Source organism: Actinia tenebrosa, unplaced genomic scaffold, assembly GCF_029948245.1.
Source record: "Actinia tenebrosa isolate PJP-AT-01 unplaced genomic scaffold, QUT_ActTen_1.0 PGA_scaffold4__44_contigs__length_22323623, whole genome shotgun sequence".
In the NCBI taxonomy this organism is placed as follows: Eukaryota; Metazoa; Cnidaria; class Anthozoa; order Actiniaria; family Actiniidae; genus Actinia; species Actinia tenebrosa.
Window position 1 is genome coordinate 8509611 of NW_028292581.1, and position 16255 is coordinate 8525865.

Here is a 16255-nt window from a genome sequence, read left to right on the forward strand (position 1 = left end):
TGGATCTGCCCTGGTACCTTCACAGACAGAATGCCCATATTAGAATGTTCTCAATACAAAAATTAACTATAAAACCAAGTTTTGGCGTCTAACTGGAAGAATTTAAAATACGTTTTTAGATAAAAGCTCGCAAGCTCATTTTGCGCTGACTACCATGACACTCTGCAATTTTTCTAGTATATGACAACTGCTTTAAATAACAATAAGAACTTATTTTGATAAATCTTGTGCGCAATTAGGTTGGGGAAGTATCGCTCTAACAAACTTGCAAAGTTTTCTTGCTAAATCACAGCATCTACGAGTAAACTATTTAGTGAGACACCCATGTCCAATCGCCGTGGATGAAATGACGTACTACAACATGGACAAGCAGCTCTTTTTCAGAGCTTACCAAGGTAGCAGAATCTTGAATTTTTTAACGTATTTGAATACCTAAATTTGCTTACTTTTATACTTGATGAGCTTAAGAAGGATAGGACGTGAATTCCAATAATTTCAGGCGAGATTTCACTCGACTCCGACACACACACGTGTTTTACACTCTGCAGAAAGTTAGTAAAGATATCTTTTATAAGCCCTAAAGTTTCTTGAGAAACATCTTCCTTGATTGGCCAGTTCAGGATGATGCTAATTATTCACAGTGATTTCAGTACCAGCTATCAAAATGCATAAAGTTTCATAAATTTCTTAAAAATTTATCAAATTTTTAGAAATAGTCTAATATTTCCTTTTAAAATTTGCAGTTCTTTTCTCAAATAAAGACTTATTTTAGTGCTATGATGAATATAATTACTGGCCTATTACTACATTCAGGAACATAACCTGTCTTCGCCCTTCTTTGTCAGTACGCCATGCTCATCATGACATTCTAATGGTACAAAAATCATCTTTGGCGGGGGGCAAAACTTTAAGTCTGTTTAACACTCTTAAATGCGACAAAAATTATTAATAGAGATATTAATAACATAAAGAGGACAACGCTCACAGCTGCATGAATTTTTCTGTAGTTTGAAGTTTCCTAGCTATGTCAAAAATCGCATATAAAAATGCTAGCTTCTTGAGTTAACCTTTTCCTGCCCGTCCCCTCCCAGTGAGTTTTCTTGTTTCATTCCATGGCTTTGACACCTGCGTAGAATTTCCACTTCAAATTATTGTCGGCGTGTAAGGCTGAGTTGCTGCATTCCTGTTCAAAATGGTAAGTTTTTTCTTTTTCACGTTTTAAAAACTCGGATTAACATTGGTGCCAGATATTTTTTCCTTAGCGCCTCGACGGCTAGATTTATTGGTTATGTTTTCAGAATGATGATTAGCTTTGTCAAATATGTCCCAAACTAAATTAGTACAATTTGCTGCCATGCATACGGTAACCCTGCATTTATAGCCTCCTTTGCTCTAAACTTCACTTTACGTAGACTAAGGATTACTCTAATTCTCTATATTGAAGATTATAATGCCACACATTCCCATCAATGTCCTCTTTTATCCCTTTTTTTGTCGTATGTAATCTTCACATATACAAGGCCTTTATTCAAGCTTCTATTATCTAAGCCCAGCGTAGATGTGTACATGATTTTCAATAATAGTACAGTTTAAAGTGTCGTAAATTTTTATGTACAAATTATTTGCTTTCTTTCTGCTATTTTGTATGCACAAGTCATGACTTATTTATAGAGGGCAAGATGAAACTTGTGTTCACATGACTAATTAACATCAAAATATGTTTCAAGATCTTGTGCGTGTTAAGCTTTATAGCAATTATTTGTTATCATTGAGATTAAATTAGAACCGGTTCAACATTTATTTCTTTAACAGAACTGCACATAAGTAAGTTTACTATGTTTACTCTAACACAAGCCTTAGAAGGGTTTGATTTTCCCTTCGAGTAGGACAAAGTCAACCAGGGTTCGGGTGCACACCCCCTGCACCCCTCCTCTGGTCCACCTCTGGTTATGGATAATATTGATGGTTTTCACAGTGGCCATGTTTGAGAACTTAACCAAGAATTGTCAATGAATGCTTTTTGTTATATCTTCCAACATGGCTGCTGTGTCTTTTTGTTATTTAATTCTCTTGGGAATGGTTTAAAACCATCAATTGGACATTTGAACGCTATATTCCCATATTTTGTAATGTAAATTTACTTTCTAGAAGTTTTCTATAGTTTTTTTACAGTTTGCAGAATGTTCTAATTAGATTACATAGGGTTTTCTGGAAGTTTTTCTAGAATGTCGGTTTCTAAACCTATGTTTCTGGAAGTTTCTGGAATCAATATTTTTCTAGAATGTTCTAGATGATGTTAGTTACTAGTTTTTTAAGCACTGATCATTATGTAATCAAGTTTGAAATAGAGCATACAGTAAGTTTGCATGAGTGGTGAGGGTAAGTGCTTAAGGGCTATTTAGTGTTTGTGTGCTGGTCATGGCTCGTGGACAAGAAGTCAAATTGTTAAGTTAGTGGAAGCCACCAAGTAAGCAAGACAAGTTTGTTTAAGAAGGTTAGAGTAGACTGATCAAGTAGCAAGTCTGAATTTGTGTTTGTACATACAAGCTGTTTGTTCATATCATTAAAGATCGTTGACTGGATTACCTGTGGTCTATGACAATTACAATCCTATCATTCTATTTAGCAACCTAGTCTTTAGTGAATTAGGGCAACACTGCCCTCATCTATGTACAGTCTCTACATGTATATACAAATTGTCATGCACTAAAACAAATTCCACACAGGACCAGAATAGATGTGTATTGATATCAATCCTTATGATAAGTGTGGGATTTATAGGGGCTGGGTCTAATTTTCTTCTAAATTTTCACATGTATAAGGGGATTTCAATACTGAGAAAACACAAAATAAAACCTGCAGGCTTTGAATATGTATGAAAAAGATTTAGTTTTTAATTAAAAGATAAATTAATAATAAAAAAAAAAATCATTAGGTAAAAACTATAATATGTAAAAAACATTTGGATGTTGCATTGACTCATTATCAAGTCAATTATAAGAAGCCTGGCAATCAATATATATAAGCGTAAAAACAATACAATGGTGAAACACTAAAACCTAACTTAGGTGTATAAAAACACCAAGAGCTATCAGAATAACATTAAAAACAATTTGGCACAATAAGAATCAGTTTGGGTATTTAAATTAGGCTAAAGTCCTTGATGAAGAGTATCTCATAAAATAGACATTGAATTTTGCTGGTGTGATCAAAGGGAGCTTAGGATTGATGTTATGATCTGAAACCAGATGTTGTTTGTCAACTACACTGGGTCTACCTAGACTTGCAAACTTTTGAATAAATGTTAATGTGATTTAATCTTTCTGCAGAATGTGGGCGGGTGTGAAATATATAACATAATAAAATTGGCATTGGAATTATGATTTGAGTGTAAATCGGAATAGGAGGATAATATATAACATGAAAGTAGCTCTATATACATAACACAAGTCTGGTTAATTTAAAGCCACTTGGCCATCATAATCTTTATTTCCTGTTTCAGGCTGGTGCTATAAAGAAGATTCAGCAAGCCTCTTTTTGACAGAATCTTGGTAGAAAAAATTCCTTCCAGAAGTCGTAAGTTAATTTGTTTTCTTGTTCTTAAAGCACTCAGTGCGGGCATGGATCTAGAATTAATAAGGGGGTGACTACCTTGCACCAATACTACTCTTAATCTTTGTATTGTCACCTGGAGTCTGTATAAAACAATGATTTTTCCCAAATGAATTTTCATTTTTTATTGTCTCATAATTAATTAAGAAAACGAAAGGTGGTGTCTTGCTGCCAGAGAGAAAGTCCAATCCAAGGTTCTAGAAGGCACTGTTGTTGCAGTTGGCTCTGGAAGAGGGATAATAGGTTTAGTCATTCCAGCTGGGTGTTTAATTTGGATATAACGTTTTTGACATTGTCTTGTTACCTTAGTATTGCACAGAAAGACTTGTGGGTATGCCATATATTTCTGGGATAAACCCTCACATAGATTGATAAGCACATCAGTGCAAACAATATAACCGTGAAAATTAGTAATACTAAATAGAACAACTTCATGGAAATTCCATTGTTTTCTATTGTTTAATTGGCACTATTTTGTACTATTTAGTATTAGTGTTTCATGGATTAGTTGTTTGCACTCTATACTTTATTACTTTCTTTTAATTAAAAAAATTTAATTACAAATTTTATTTGATTCCAGGATGGGAATAATGTACCTGTGAGTGTTAATGTTGGTGACAAAGTTCTTCTACCTGAATATGGAGGAACAAAATTAATTTGGAAGACAAGGTAATTAGTGGTTTTCCTTTTATTTAACAGAAAATAACAAGGAATTACATCCATTTGAATATAATATATAAGATGGCAAATGAAATATTTATGGCTTTTTTTGAATTTTGGTTTGTTTTTTTTATATGCAATGTATGATTATTTATGCTATAAATCCCATTTCTGTTTATGAATGTGGATATGAATTTATGTTGCCAAAAAACCTTCAAAAGCAAGTTGGTCTGTCTTTACTAAACATGGTAAACTAGATAAACTAGTTGACCGTGTCGGTGATTGGAATAGAACAGTAGGAGAAATTGATTTAACTTAATACACCGTATGGGTTTGTGATGTTTAGAAACTGACGTTTCGGAACGTTAGTCCTTCGTCGGAGTAAGTCACATTTACTCCGACGAAGGACTAATGTCCGAACGTCATGTTTCTAAACATCACAAACCATACAGTGTAATTAGTTAATTTATTCTCCTACTTTACTAAAACATACTTTTACTAATTAAACTCTCTCATAATTATTATCTTTTCAACAGGAATATCATGTTTATAGAGATGGTTGATATTTTGGGTAAATTTGAGGACTGAGCAAGTTAAAACCTCTCTTAATATGCAAGATCAAGGCAGTGCTGCTTCAGCTGACACATAACATTTAATGTCAGAAACCTCTAAAAATAGCTTGGATGTTTATGCATTTTATAATGTATGGTGAACTTTTTCAAACTATTTTGAATGTAAGGAGTTTTCTAACTTTTTTCACTTATGTACTGCATCTTAATTACTGCTAAATCTTCTGAATGTTGTAATAACTGATAGGAGATTGCTCACTGAAACAGATAATTATGTTTGTCCATTTGTGAACTAAAGTAGTGATTGCAAAACTGTGAAATAAAGTTTGACATAAATTGAACAATGTTCAGGCAACTGTCATGATTATTTTCGTAACTCTTCAGTAGGATAACTGGAGTTTGATTAGTCAGTTCAAACCATTTTTAGGCATCAATAGCACTTAATTTCGCTATGGTGCAAATAAATCTGAATCTGAAATCTGTCGAATCGTTTAACTTTCATTTCTTGTTTCATCATCAGATTCATTAATTCCCTTAAAAATATAACCAAAACTCATAAAATTTGTTCTTGAAAATTTTCTTCTTGATCCTTGAATTTTGGCTGTTTGAATGTGAATAATGTACATCAATGTTGTTAAAGTCATGGAATTTTTTATGTTCACTAATCATAAGGTTGTTACGTTTCTTTGGCCTTTCTCCTTGTGTTGGTGATAATTGCATTTTGGTTGTAATTAGGTATAAAAAAGTTTCAGTTTGAATTAATATTTCCTGGTGATCGAATTATATTTAACTATCGTTAAAAAAGCCAACTTGACTGCATTGTCTTGTCATTCCGACTGGAGAAATTGATTGAAACATGGCAGCAGTATTTGAAGATAATAAAATCAAGTGGTGGTTAACTTGAAAATTTATGCTTCTTTGACCACCACTGCATGCTATTTAAATTCACGTTTGTAAGTCATGATTTTGTTTCTCCAGTAATTTTTAAACTGTTTTTCTGTGGATCATAATGTAACTGTTATTCGTGTGCAAAAAAATAAATATTTTGTTCTCTCAGAGATTATAGACTTAAGCCCCCTTCTAGTTGTACTTTTTCCTAATATCTGAAATCTCAGCCCATTTCCAGCCCCATCTTGCCCCACCCCCACTCTTTTCGTCTTGTCTTTCAAATTATTGACACCCTGACAACCTCTTGGCTAATCCTGAAGTGAGGGCATGGTTCTGACTAACAGATGGATTGGAATTTAATTCATACATAAGAGTCATCTGTATTTTTAAATACGAGACACTCACTTTCGAGGTTGCTCCCTTGCCATCGTAAAAGGAGTTTTTTCCAGGCGAGGGCATTTTTGACAAATTTATTTCCGGAAAGCCACAGGCAGCCCAAACAAGGTTCCTGTGTATGGTTTATAAGGGAATGTATGGGAGTTATGATTAAGGTCATGAAAATAAAATGTTTCACTCAACAATTTGCCTCAAAACTTGCTGCAGTTGTTGCTTTTACTTTGTTCAGCCTCCTGGCAACGTTCAGCGCGATTTGAGGCCGTTTAATGGTTTTTTTTCAAAATCAGCTCTTCTCTACCTAATAAGGTAGAGAAGAGCGATTTTGAAAAAACCCACTAAACGGCCTTAAATCGCGCTGAAACGTTGCCAGAAAGACTGAACAAAGTAAAAGCAACGACTGCAACAAGTTTGAAGCAAATTGTTGAGTGAAACATTTTATTTTCGTAACTTTATCATAACTCCCATGCATCCCTTATAAACCATACACAGGAACCTTGTTGTTGGGCTGCCTGTGGGAAAGCACGAGATTTCCAGAGGACTGGTGAACAGGAAGTACGTCACAAACAGGGGTGGGTGACGACATTAAGCTTGCTAGTTTAGTTGATACGCGGCCATCTTCCCTTGAGCCTATAACCGACTTTCCCTAATAATAGAGCAAACTTTATACAATATACGGCCGGTTTTTTAATATTTCTTCATTACCAAAGGACAACATGGTTTCTTGGATGTTCTGGAGCTGAATATTAAGGTAGGCCTCTGTCTCCGTGGGAATGTATTATACTCAACATCTTGGTGCTTCCTACTGGAATTTTTCAGATGTTGCAAGCAGTTTCTGCACGGAAACACGGTAGTTTCCTCGTCCAAAATAAGAATACTTTCACATTTAGTCACTTGAAAGACGTATTCAATAGTTTGTTATACGAAAGTGATTTACTTAGCTATAAATGTTGGTTTATCATTTTTCTTTTCTAGCCCTCTCGAGCCCTTTAGTATATAATATAAGTCTTTAGCTTACAAGGCTTATGTGTGTTTATTGTGCTGTAAAGACAAGAAGATTTTTATATCGTAGAGTTTTAATACCCAGAACTGGACTTTATTTCATTCTTCATATCATATAATTCAATTGTTCTCAGAATGACTTCCACATTTGGTTTGTTCCAATCAAATGAAATTTAAATCCAAGGTTCAATGTTCTGTCTACAAATCACAAGTTGACTTTAAAGACACCCTCAAATTTCAACTTCCATCCATCTCCAGCCGGTGACTAAAACGTCTTTGAAAAAGTTAAAAACTGTTATCAACAGTCATTTTCTTCTTAAGTTTATAGGTTTTAAACTGACCGATTTTGTTTTTCTAAAAATTCGTAATCTCGCTGAGGTACTGTAGAAGCGGAAGTTCTCGTACAGATAGGTGAGCTGAACAATAATTTGTCGTGATGGATGGAAGATCTGGTGTAAAGTTTAGTAATTAAAACCACGACCAATACTAAATTTTTTATTTACTACATACATATCTAAATTAGTTCTCCAAACAGATAATCTTGATTTTTTGGGAAAATTAGATTATGGTTACATGAGTAAGTACTGAGCTGATGGACATTTTTTTACTTTGTTTCACTTTATTAACATGTGACATTTGCCAGCCTTAAAATAAATATGAAAAAACATATTACTGTGAACAGACAAGTTGGATTCGAATAAAAGATTGATGAACTGTTGGCCTATTAACAAGACTATTAAAAAAAGTAGTTCAGACATAGGTAACATCAAACTGAAAAATCAGCTCAGTTGTGTCTCAACTGATTCAGCAAGCTGTCCAATCTGGCTAATGAGTAACATAGTTTTATTGTTCATATTATTATTTAAATTTTTAGCTGTATTTATTTCACTTTATTTGGCTTTTTTTGAAGAAATGATATAAATTTTATGTTGAAGAGTCGTATGTCAATGTTTACTGAAGCATCATCATACATAATGTTTCATTAAATATAAACATATAAATTTGTGCATATATGTGTATATTTTAAAATGTCAGTTTTGTATATTTTGTACATGCGTGTTCGTATGTGTGTAACAATTTTTTATTGTATATCAAGGAAAAAGTTTTGTTTTTGTCTTACGTTAATATGTTATTTTACTACAATTGTAAATTTTCTCGCAGCGCTGATTGGTTAAAAAAACGTCGTAAATAAGAGGCCATACCAACAAATGGCGTCATGCAAGATTTCGTGCAGTCTATTTCCTAGAGTTTTGTGAGTTTTGTAGTAAAAAACAAATTTACGATGGTTGAGCGTGGTATGTCCTCTTATTTACCACGATATGACGCCAAACGTTGGTCAAAATTAGTTATGGACCCACTCGGCTTACGCCTCGTGAGTCCATAACATTTTGACCAACTTTTGACGTCATATCGTGGTAAATAAGAGGACATACCACGCTCAACCATCGTAAATTTGTTAAATAGAGCCTAAGTTAAGACTACAGTAACAAATGTGGCACGAATACTTGTACAAGATAACATTAATTTTGAAATCATTTTGAAGCAGTATTATGTTACTGTTCCATCAAACATGGTAATGTTTTGCATTGTGGTGTGTTAAGCCTAAACCATCTACCTTACAGTATTAAAAACCATGGTGTATTGTAGGATAAACAACAATTCCTTGGCATGCACTTATAGTGCAATTTAGGAAATACATATAATAATTATACAAATTAATCGAAGGATTTATCAAATATTTTGAAATTTTATTCTACAAGATATGTATATTGGTATGAATAATATATATTGGTTGCATGTGGTTACATTATTAAACATAAAGATACATTTGTTCAGTTATTCTGACAAAGAAAGTTTAAAAAGTTCAAAGATTTTGATATTATTATATAATTACCAATGAAATATCTATTTTTCTCTATTTCGAAAAATTGATATCTTCACACGTGAAAATAACATGTTATTTTCACGTGTGAAGATAACACCATTGCGATGACTATTCAAAAATACACGGAAATAATTGCCTGAAAAAGCCAAAACATACTCCATTGATAATTATATAATAAACAGAATATTACATGGGCGCTTGGAGATACGAAATTTATCTTCTCGTGTTGAAAATCTCTCACTCGTTCGCTGCGCTCACTTGTGAGAGATCTTTTCAACACTCGAAGATAAATTTCGTATCTCCGCGCGCCCATGTAATATCCTCTATATAACTTGATTATAAGTCTAAAGATGTGGTTCTAGAGAAATAGTGTGATTTTTATAAACCCAGAAAACAGATATCATTAAGAAGTGTATAAAAGTGAAAATATTATGACAACAAAAGAACACAATGGAATTAGGGTCTACTAATTTTTATTAGGCTAGTGTGTATTTCACGGGTTTATAAAAACCACTCTACTTTTGATTTTAGAATACATGCATGTATTCAACCAGCTTGAAACAGAACACAAGGAGAAAAGCTTTACTTTACTATAAGCTACTAAAACATAGCAGATGTTATCAATGTAATGACATTATACATGTATAAGCCTGCTTTGTCCTCATGGATTCGTCCTAATAAACTATGAAAATATTGTAAAAATATAGAGAGGTTTATTTACTGGCCATGACGTCTGGATATGGAAAAACCATTCCAGAGGTCTTGAATATATGGACTGAAGCTGTTAGAGGCTTAGGTCAAGGCTGAGGGCACAGTTTTCCCTATCTGAACCAACTTTAGGAGGGTAAATTATTAATTTTTTTCCCATTTACTGTACTTTGTAGCTTGTTTTGATTTGTTGTTGTTGTGTTGTTGTTGTTGTTATTTAGCAATCTGTTATCCCATGATACCAGACCATGGTCAGAGATAGGAAATGTGGCCCTTTTTTGGTGTTGCAGGGCAGTACCTGAGCCATGAAGATAATAAAACAACAGCAGAGAACAATGAGTTTGGAGCTAAACAATACCCTGCAATACAAAAACCCTAACCCAGAATACAATACATCTTGCAACACCAAGAAAGACCTGAAAATGCTTGCACCAGACTGGAAAAAAAATAAATTATGTGAATAATAGTTCCATTTCCCCCTAGGTTTCTAACAAGGTGAAGAAAGGGGGAGAAGTGCTACAAATAAGAAGAGAATAAATCAATACAGATGCCACCGCCTCCCCCTCCACCAGGACCACCTCCACCTCCTGCCCCCGCTGGCCCTTCAGTCCCACCAGGCGGTTATAAAAAGGCCGCTAAAGGCACTGAAAGAGGTGCATTATTAAGTCAAATCCATAAGGGAGCCAAACTTAAGAAAGCTGTTACAAATGACAGAAGTGCTCCAACTGTAGGAAGTGAGTTTACCTTAATCTATCTTGTTTATACACCTACTTGCAAGAACGTTGTCAAATGAAAATAGAACAATAGTGATTTAGTGGGATAGGAATTATATTAAAAAACAAAAGAAGATCACTGAAGCTGAACGTTTTCTTTTGTCTTTTAATGTATTCATTTCTCACTAAATCACTAATGTTTAATATGGTATGACAACATTCTTGCAAGTAGGTGTATATATTGGTGTAATATAATAATACAATATTTGTTTCATATATGTTTTTATTACACATTTAGGGCTGATATCAGTGTGATAATGCCATTCAAGAATAAAAATTGTACCACTGGCTCATGGACTCCCTAGCTATTTTGTAATGTGACATGAAAACTTGAAAATAAAAAACAATATCAAGCTCTTAAAAAATGATGATCTCAAAATTTTATATCAAACACAAATGAAGCATAATAACAAATTTACTTTGCTGTTGTTTATTTACTTTATCAACTCATTTACAAGAGAATACAATGACAAATGATATGGCCCTGTTTTGGTTGATAGAGTAAAAGAAAAAATATATAATTTTTTGTGCTTATTCAAGAGAACCTGTACCATTTGTTAGCTTCAGTATATCTTAGATGTTTGGAAAGAAGTTTCACTTATTAAACTTTGCAGTAAGCTGTTGGTGTGAATGGCACCAAAATGACTATAAAATTGCAATTGTCTTCTATAAAGACATAAACCTTTCAAAATCTACTTGTCTCAAAAATGGTTGTAGCTTTGTTATTTGTTTATATATGATTTTAATTTTGTTATACTTTTATTCTTTTTTAGATGTTAAGAAGTCTAGTAGTAGTGGAAGTGTAAATGGAACAGGTGGTGGAAGTGGTGGAGGTGGCGGCGGCGGCGGTGGTGGTGGAATGGGAGGAGGAATGGGAGGAGGAGGAGGATTAGGTGGACTATTTGCAGGAGGGATGCCCAAATTAAAACCTGCAGGAGAAAGAAAAGCACCTGGCTCTGGAGGTTAGTCTTTAGACCTAAAATCTTTTACAATATAGAATATTTCTTCTTAATTAATAATAACAGACTTCCCAAATTTTCAGAAGGAATAAAATTAGTTTTACATATGTTGGGTGCCTTTTTTTATAAGAAAAAAAAAATGATTTAACTTGCCAGTCAGAGCTTTAGTATCAGATATTAAAATAAATGACAAGAGAACATTTTATTTTTTCAGTCTATTTTTTTCTTGTTTGCAATCAACTGACTGACTGATTGAAGGTACAGTAAATGTGAATAAGCTCACGTGATTGTTGTTTTTCCATTAGGAGGAAGAGCACCAGCAATGAAACCTACAGGATTTAGACCCCAAGCACGCAATACAGTTAACAGAGAGAGTAGTCCACCATCATCCAACAGGAATGGACCCCCTAGGTTTGGGGCACCACATTCATTGCCAGGAAAACCATCGCACATGGGACCACCTCCACCTCCCAGTAGGTCAAATGACCGAATACCAGGCCCTCGTCCACCACCACCTAGTAGACATACATCTGGAAGTAGCTTTCCTCCACCCCCTCCTCCAAATAGGTCAACTGGGGGACCTCCACCACCACCTGATAGGTCATTTGGAGGACCTCCACCACCTCCACCTGACAGGTCATTTGGGGGACCTCTGCCACCTCCACCTGATAGGTCAACTGGGGGACCTCCACCACCTCCACCTGATAGGTCATTTGGGGGACCTCCACCTCCTCCACCCGGTAGGTCAACTGGGGGACCTCCACCTCCTCCACCTGGTAGGTCAACTGGGGGACCACCACCTCCACCTGATAGGTCATTTGGGGGACCTCCACCTCCTCCACCCGGTAGGTCAACTGGGGGACCTCCTCATTCCACAGACAGATCACCTGGGGCACCTCCACCCCCTCCTCCATCGAGAAATGAAAATAGGCCACTTCCTCCCCCTCCATCAGGGTCAACAAGACCTTTACCAGCTACACCACATGGTGGAGGGCGTCCTCTACCTCCTCCTCCAGGACAAGGCCCAGGATCATCTGGGCCTCCACCACCACATCCTGGAAAAGGTCCTCCATCATTTCAACCACCTCCACCAAACGTCCAAGCAAAGCAACCTCCCCCACCTCCAAGACGAGGTCCTCAAGCTCCAGCCCCTCCTCCATCAAGGGCACCACCACCACCACAGAGCAGACCGCCAGGCCAAGCTCCTCCTCCACCACCACCAAGTCGAGAAACATCAGGACCACCACCTGGAAAGCCACCCACACCACCTCCTCCACAACGATCTAATGCCCCTCCACCTCCACCACCTTCAAGTCGTGCTCCTAATTTAGGACCTGGTGGACCTCTTCCACCACCACCTAGTAGGGGTCCTCCACAGAGAACAGGACTCCCTCCTCCTCCTCCTTCTGGTCCAAGACCAAACATCTCAAATGGACCATTAACGCCTGGATCAAGAAATTCTCTACCTCCACCACCACCAAACTCAGGTTAGTATGTTGATATATGTGAATAACTTGTTAACGATAATTAGACCCATAGCCAGAATAATCTAACTGTCAATGGCTATTTAGCAATTAGTCTTTGAGCCAGAAGAGGCTATGAGTCAATAGCCCAGTAATGATGAAAAATGTGAATTATACACCTTGAAAAGATGAAAAAACGTACTGACGTTTCGGCACTGGTCCTTCGTCGGAGTAAAAGAACTCTTTTACTCCGACGAAGGACCAGCGTCTGAAACGTTTTTTCATCTTTTCACGGTGTATGATATACCTTTTCATCATTACTGTTTCATTAGAAACACAGAAACAGCTCACACTAGTTTTTAGCTAGTTATATCTTCTAGTCAATAGCCCATGAAGCCGAAGGCCAAACGTGCTATTGACTCGTAGTTCATGAGGGCGAAATGAAAATAACGCCATTCCTTGCAAAATTACCTGTTTTAAGCAATCTACAAAAGGTAATCTTAATTACACTAACTAAGATAAGCATTTAATCATCTTTAGTAATATTGTACAAATGCCTGTAGTCTTTTTGTTGAAATATGGAACTACGTATGCTCTTCAGAGTCATCCTAAAATCGAACCCTTCATCTATTTTCACCATTACATATATACGTTCGATGAATGTTTATTCACATTTTGTAGCTGCATGCTCTACGTTCTTCTAAGTTAATACGTGAAATAAAAAATGGGGGTCACCATTCTCGTTTTGGATTTATTTTGAAAAAACATCGCAAAATGGTCGAAAACTCTCACTTTCCTGAGGAAAGTCTGGGTCGTGTTTTACAAAAATCGCAGTTTTTCGATTAAGAAATAAGGAAAAAGTGAAATTTAGCTTTGGATAGAGTTTTTACTTAGTATATGAAAGGAAAATGGCCAAACTGTGTAAGTTCCATGATTTTACTCCTATGTGCAGAAAGATGCTCAGCGCAAAACAAGGGAGTAGACCATTTCACGGATCCCGTTACTCAATCCTCAATATATTCTTTAGAAATTGCGTACAACCTGTGAAATTTTTAAGTGTTTCAATTGTTCGTTGATGTGTAAATTCCTATCATTACTGCGGACTGTAGTCAAATTCTAAAGAATAATTACACGCTGACGAGGCTGAGGTTGAGTAACGGGATCCGTATAATGGCCTATTACAGTGTCTGGTAAAAGTCTACCATTATTACTAGGGTAGTTTAGATAAAATACATTTTTATACGTGTTTCATTTTTCACATACAGTATAACATCTTTTCTGGGTCTTTCTTTATTTTTCTCCCTATTTTTCTTGCAAATGTTTCACTTGTATAAAACGATTTTTGTTATACATTGTACTAGCCTGCGTCACATCCGGAATTTTCTTCGTACGAAGAAAATTCCGGATGTGACGCAGGCTAACATTGTACACACTTATGTATGTTAAACAAAATCCTCATTCTTTTTAGATAATTTTGAAGATAGATTCTCCTTTATTTCAATAAATGAACTCCCTCCACCAGAGACATATATCGAAACACCGAAGACTTACCCAAGTCACACTGCTCAAAAACCAAAAGGTTGGTATATAATAAAATCAATGGGTTTCAATCAAAGTGAAGTGATATCTCTTCCATGTACTGTTGTTAGCACATCACTTCCATTTGACCAATCAACTCTCAGATTTCTCAACCATTTCATATTTTATCTTATGGAATGCAAATAGACGTAAGTTGGAACGAAGTTCGTAAATTTGAAATTATCCTTTTATTAAAAAGCTGATTCTTACTTTTTCTGTTTTAAGGTGGGAATCAGCGTCCTCCATCAGTACCTATGAGGGGTGCTCCACCACCTCCGCCCCCTCCAATGAGAGGAGCACCTCCACCGCCGCCTCCGCCACCCCGTTAACCAAAATTACTATCCTCAATGTAGACATTAAGGAGTAGAGAAGAATTAGTGAGCTTTAGATTTAGCATAATGATGAAGATGATGAAAAAGTCACCTAGATGATGGATGGCTTAGTGATTTTAAGAAGACAATGCTCGTGAAAAAAGTGACGCATGAAAATACATATGTTATTCCCAGGGCAATGATTATGGGAGTACAAAATAATTGATACATTGATCAGTACTGGTCGTTACTGGTCGATGTTAATGCATTGTGAAATTGGTTTTTGCAATGTTCATATCTTTTATATTCTGTAAATTTCGAAGGTATGAGTATAGGCGTGTTCTTAAAAATCTCGAAATTTAAACAAACAAAATTATTAGCATCTTCGATTTATATTTGTTTGTAAATAAATAATTGGAGATGATATAGCACCTGCATACTTTAAGTCAAAAAAATATTTTTTAATTTCTTAAATGATATGAAATACCGATGCTTTGTTCAGTTCTTTTTATATTACTGTGGTTGAAATTTATTCCTGCCTTCAGAAGCGAAAACAACCCCCAAAATCCTTTAAGAATTGCTTGTTGTAAATGTCAGCGATCGGACTGTAGGAGCAGATTTCATTTGAGCGGGAACCATAATGACACTTAATTGGTTTCCGTCTTATAAGCCAATCAGAAGGCATAATAATGACGCACTCTCTAAATTATTACAGCATAAAATAGTATTTCCCACTTAGATGAAATCTGCTCAAACAACATCTATAGATAGTTTCACCAGATTTCTTGTCAGTGGGAAAACACGTAATGGTTTCATTTTTAAGCTAATAAAATGTCAATGTGTTGCCCACTTGCACGAAATCTGCTTGATCAATGGAGCTAGTTGGAGCAGATTATACATATGAGAGGGAAAAGTGTTATGACATTTAATGGGTTCATTGTGATAATAAATTCACGCTGTAGAATATAGCATACATCATGATACATAGTATAGCATGTCATTGTATTTCCCACTTGTATGAAATCTGCTCTATCACATCTTGTCAATCGGGTTTTTTTTGTGAATATAAATGCTAATCTATATTTTATGAATTTAATGGATGGATTTATAAACTAGTGACAAAATACTTGTAACTTAGTCAAGAGAGCCCGGTTGTACGAAGGGTGCATAGCCCGCTATCCAATGGATAAATCTTATCCAGTGGATAAATGTATTGAAAAACAGCATCGACTTATCCACTGGATAAGGATATATCCCTTGGATAACGCTATCTAACCCTTTGTACAACTGGGCCCTGCAGTGTCTGTGGCCCAAAAAGTGTAGTTTTTGTGTAGTCAACTTGCGTTGTGGGCGGGTAAAGGGTGCCAAGTGTTAACCACAAGGCCATAAAGGTTCTTTTTGTAATCAAGGGTGGCATACATAATAGTACATTCACTTCTCACCTCTGCAGCTGG

General features: G+C 35.7%; 1 protein-coding gene and 1 pseudogene across 1 annotated transcript; both read left to right on the forward strand.

The window, feature by feature from the left end:
* The window catches only part of LOC148906967 (10 kDa heat shock protein, mitochondrial-like), a 5542-nt pseudogene extending 682 nt beyond the window's left edge, over positions 1 to 4860 (forward strand).
* Positions 4861 to 6738: 1878 nt separating this feature from the next.
* On the forward strand, positions 6739 to 15892 carry LOC116296730 (uncharacterized). The gene is made up of 6 exons (XM_031704800.2): positions 6739 to 6873; positions 10201 to 10451; positions 11264 to 11452; positions 11755 to 12936; positions 14381 to 14491; positions 14716 to 15892. Exons 2-6 carry the CDS (start codon positions 10265 to 10267, stop codon positions 14817 to 14819), a joined length of 1773 nt encoding a protein of 590 aa, XP_031560660.1. The 5' UTR covers positions 6739 to 6873; positions 10201 to 10264; the 3' UTR covers positions 14820 to 15892.
* Positions 15893 to 16255: the final 363 nt, after the last annotated feature.

Bases quoted from the DNA above. Each gene is read 5' to 3' on its own strand.
- LOC116296730 (XM_031704800.2), top strand. From the start codon at position 10,265: ATGCCACCGCCTCCCCCTCCACCAGGACCACCTCCACCTCCTGCCCCC. The intron at 11,453-11,754 runs GTTAGTCTTTAG...TTTTTCCATTAG, and splicing joins AAAAGCACCTGGCTCTGGAG to GAGGAAGAGCACCAGCAATG. The intron at 14,492-14,715 runs GTTGGTATATAA...TTCTGTTTTAAG, and splicing joins CACTGCTCAAAAACCAAAAG to GTGGGAATCAGCGTCCTCCA.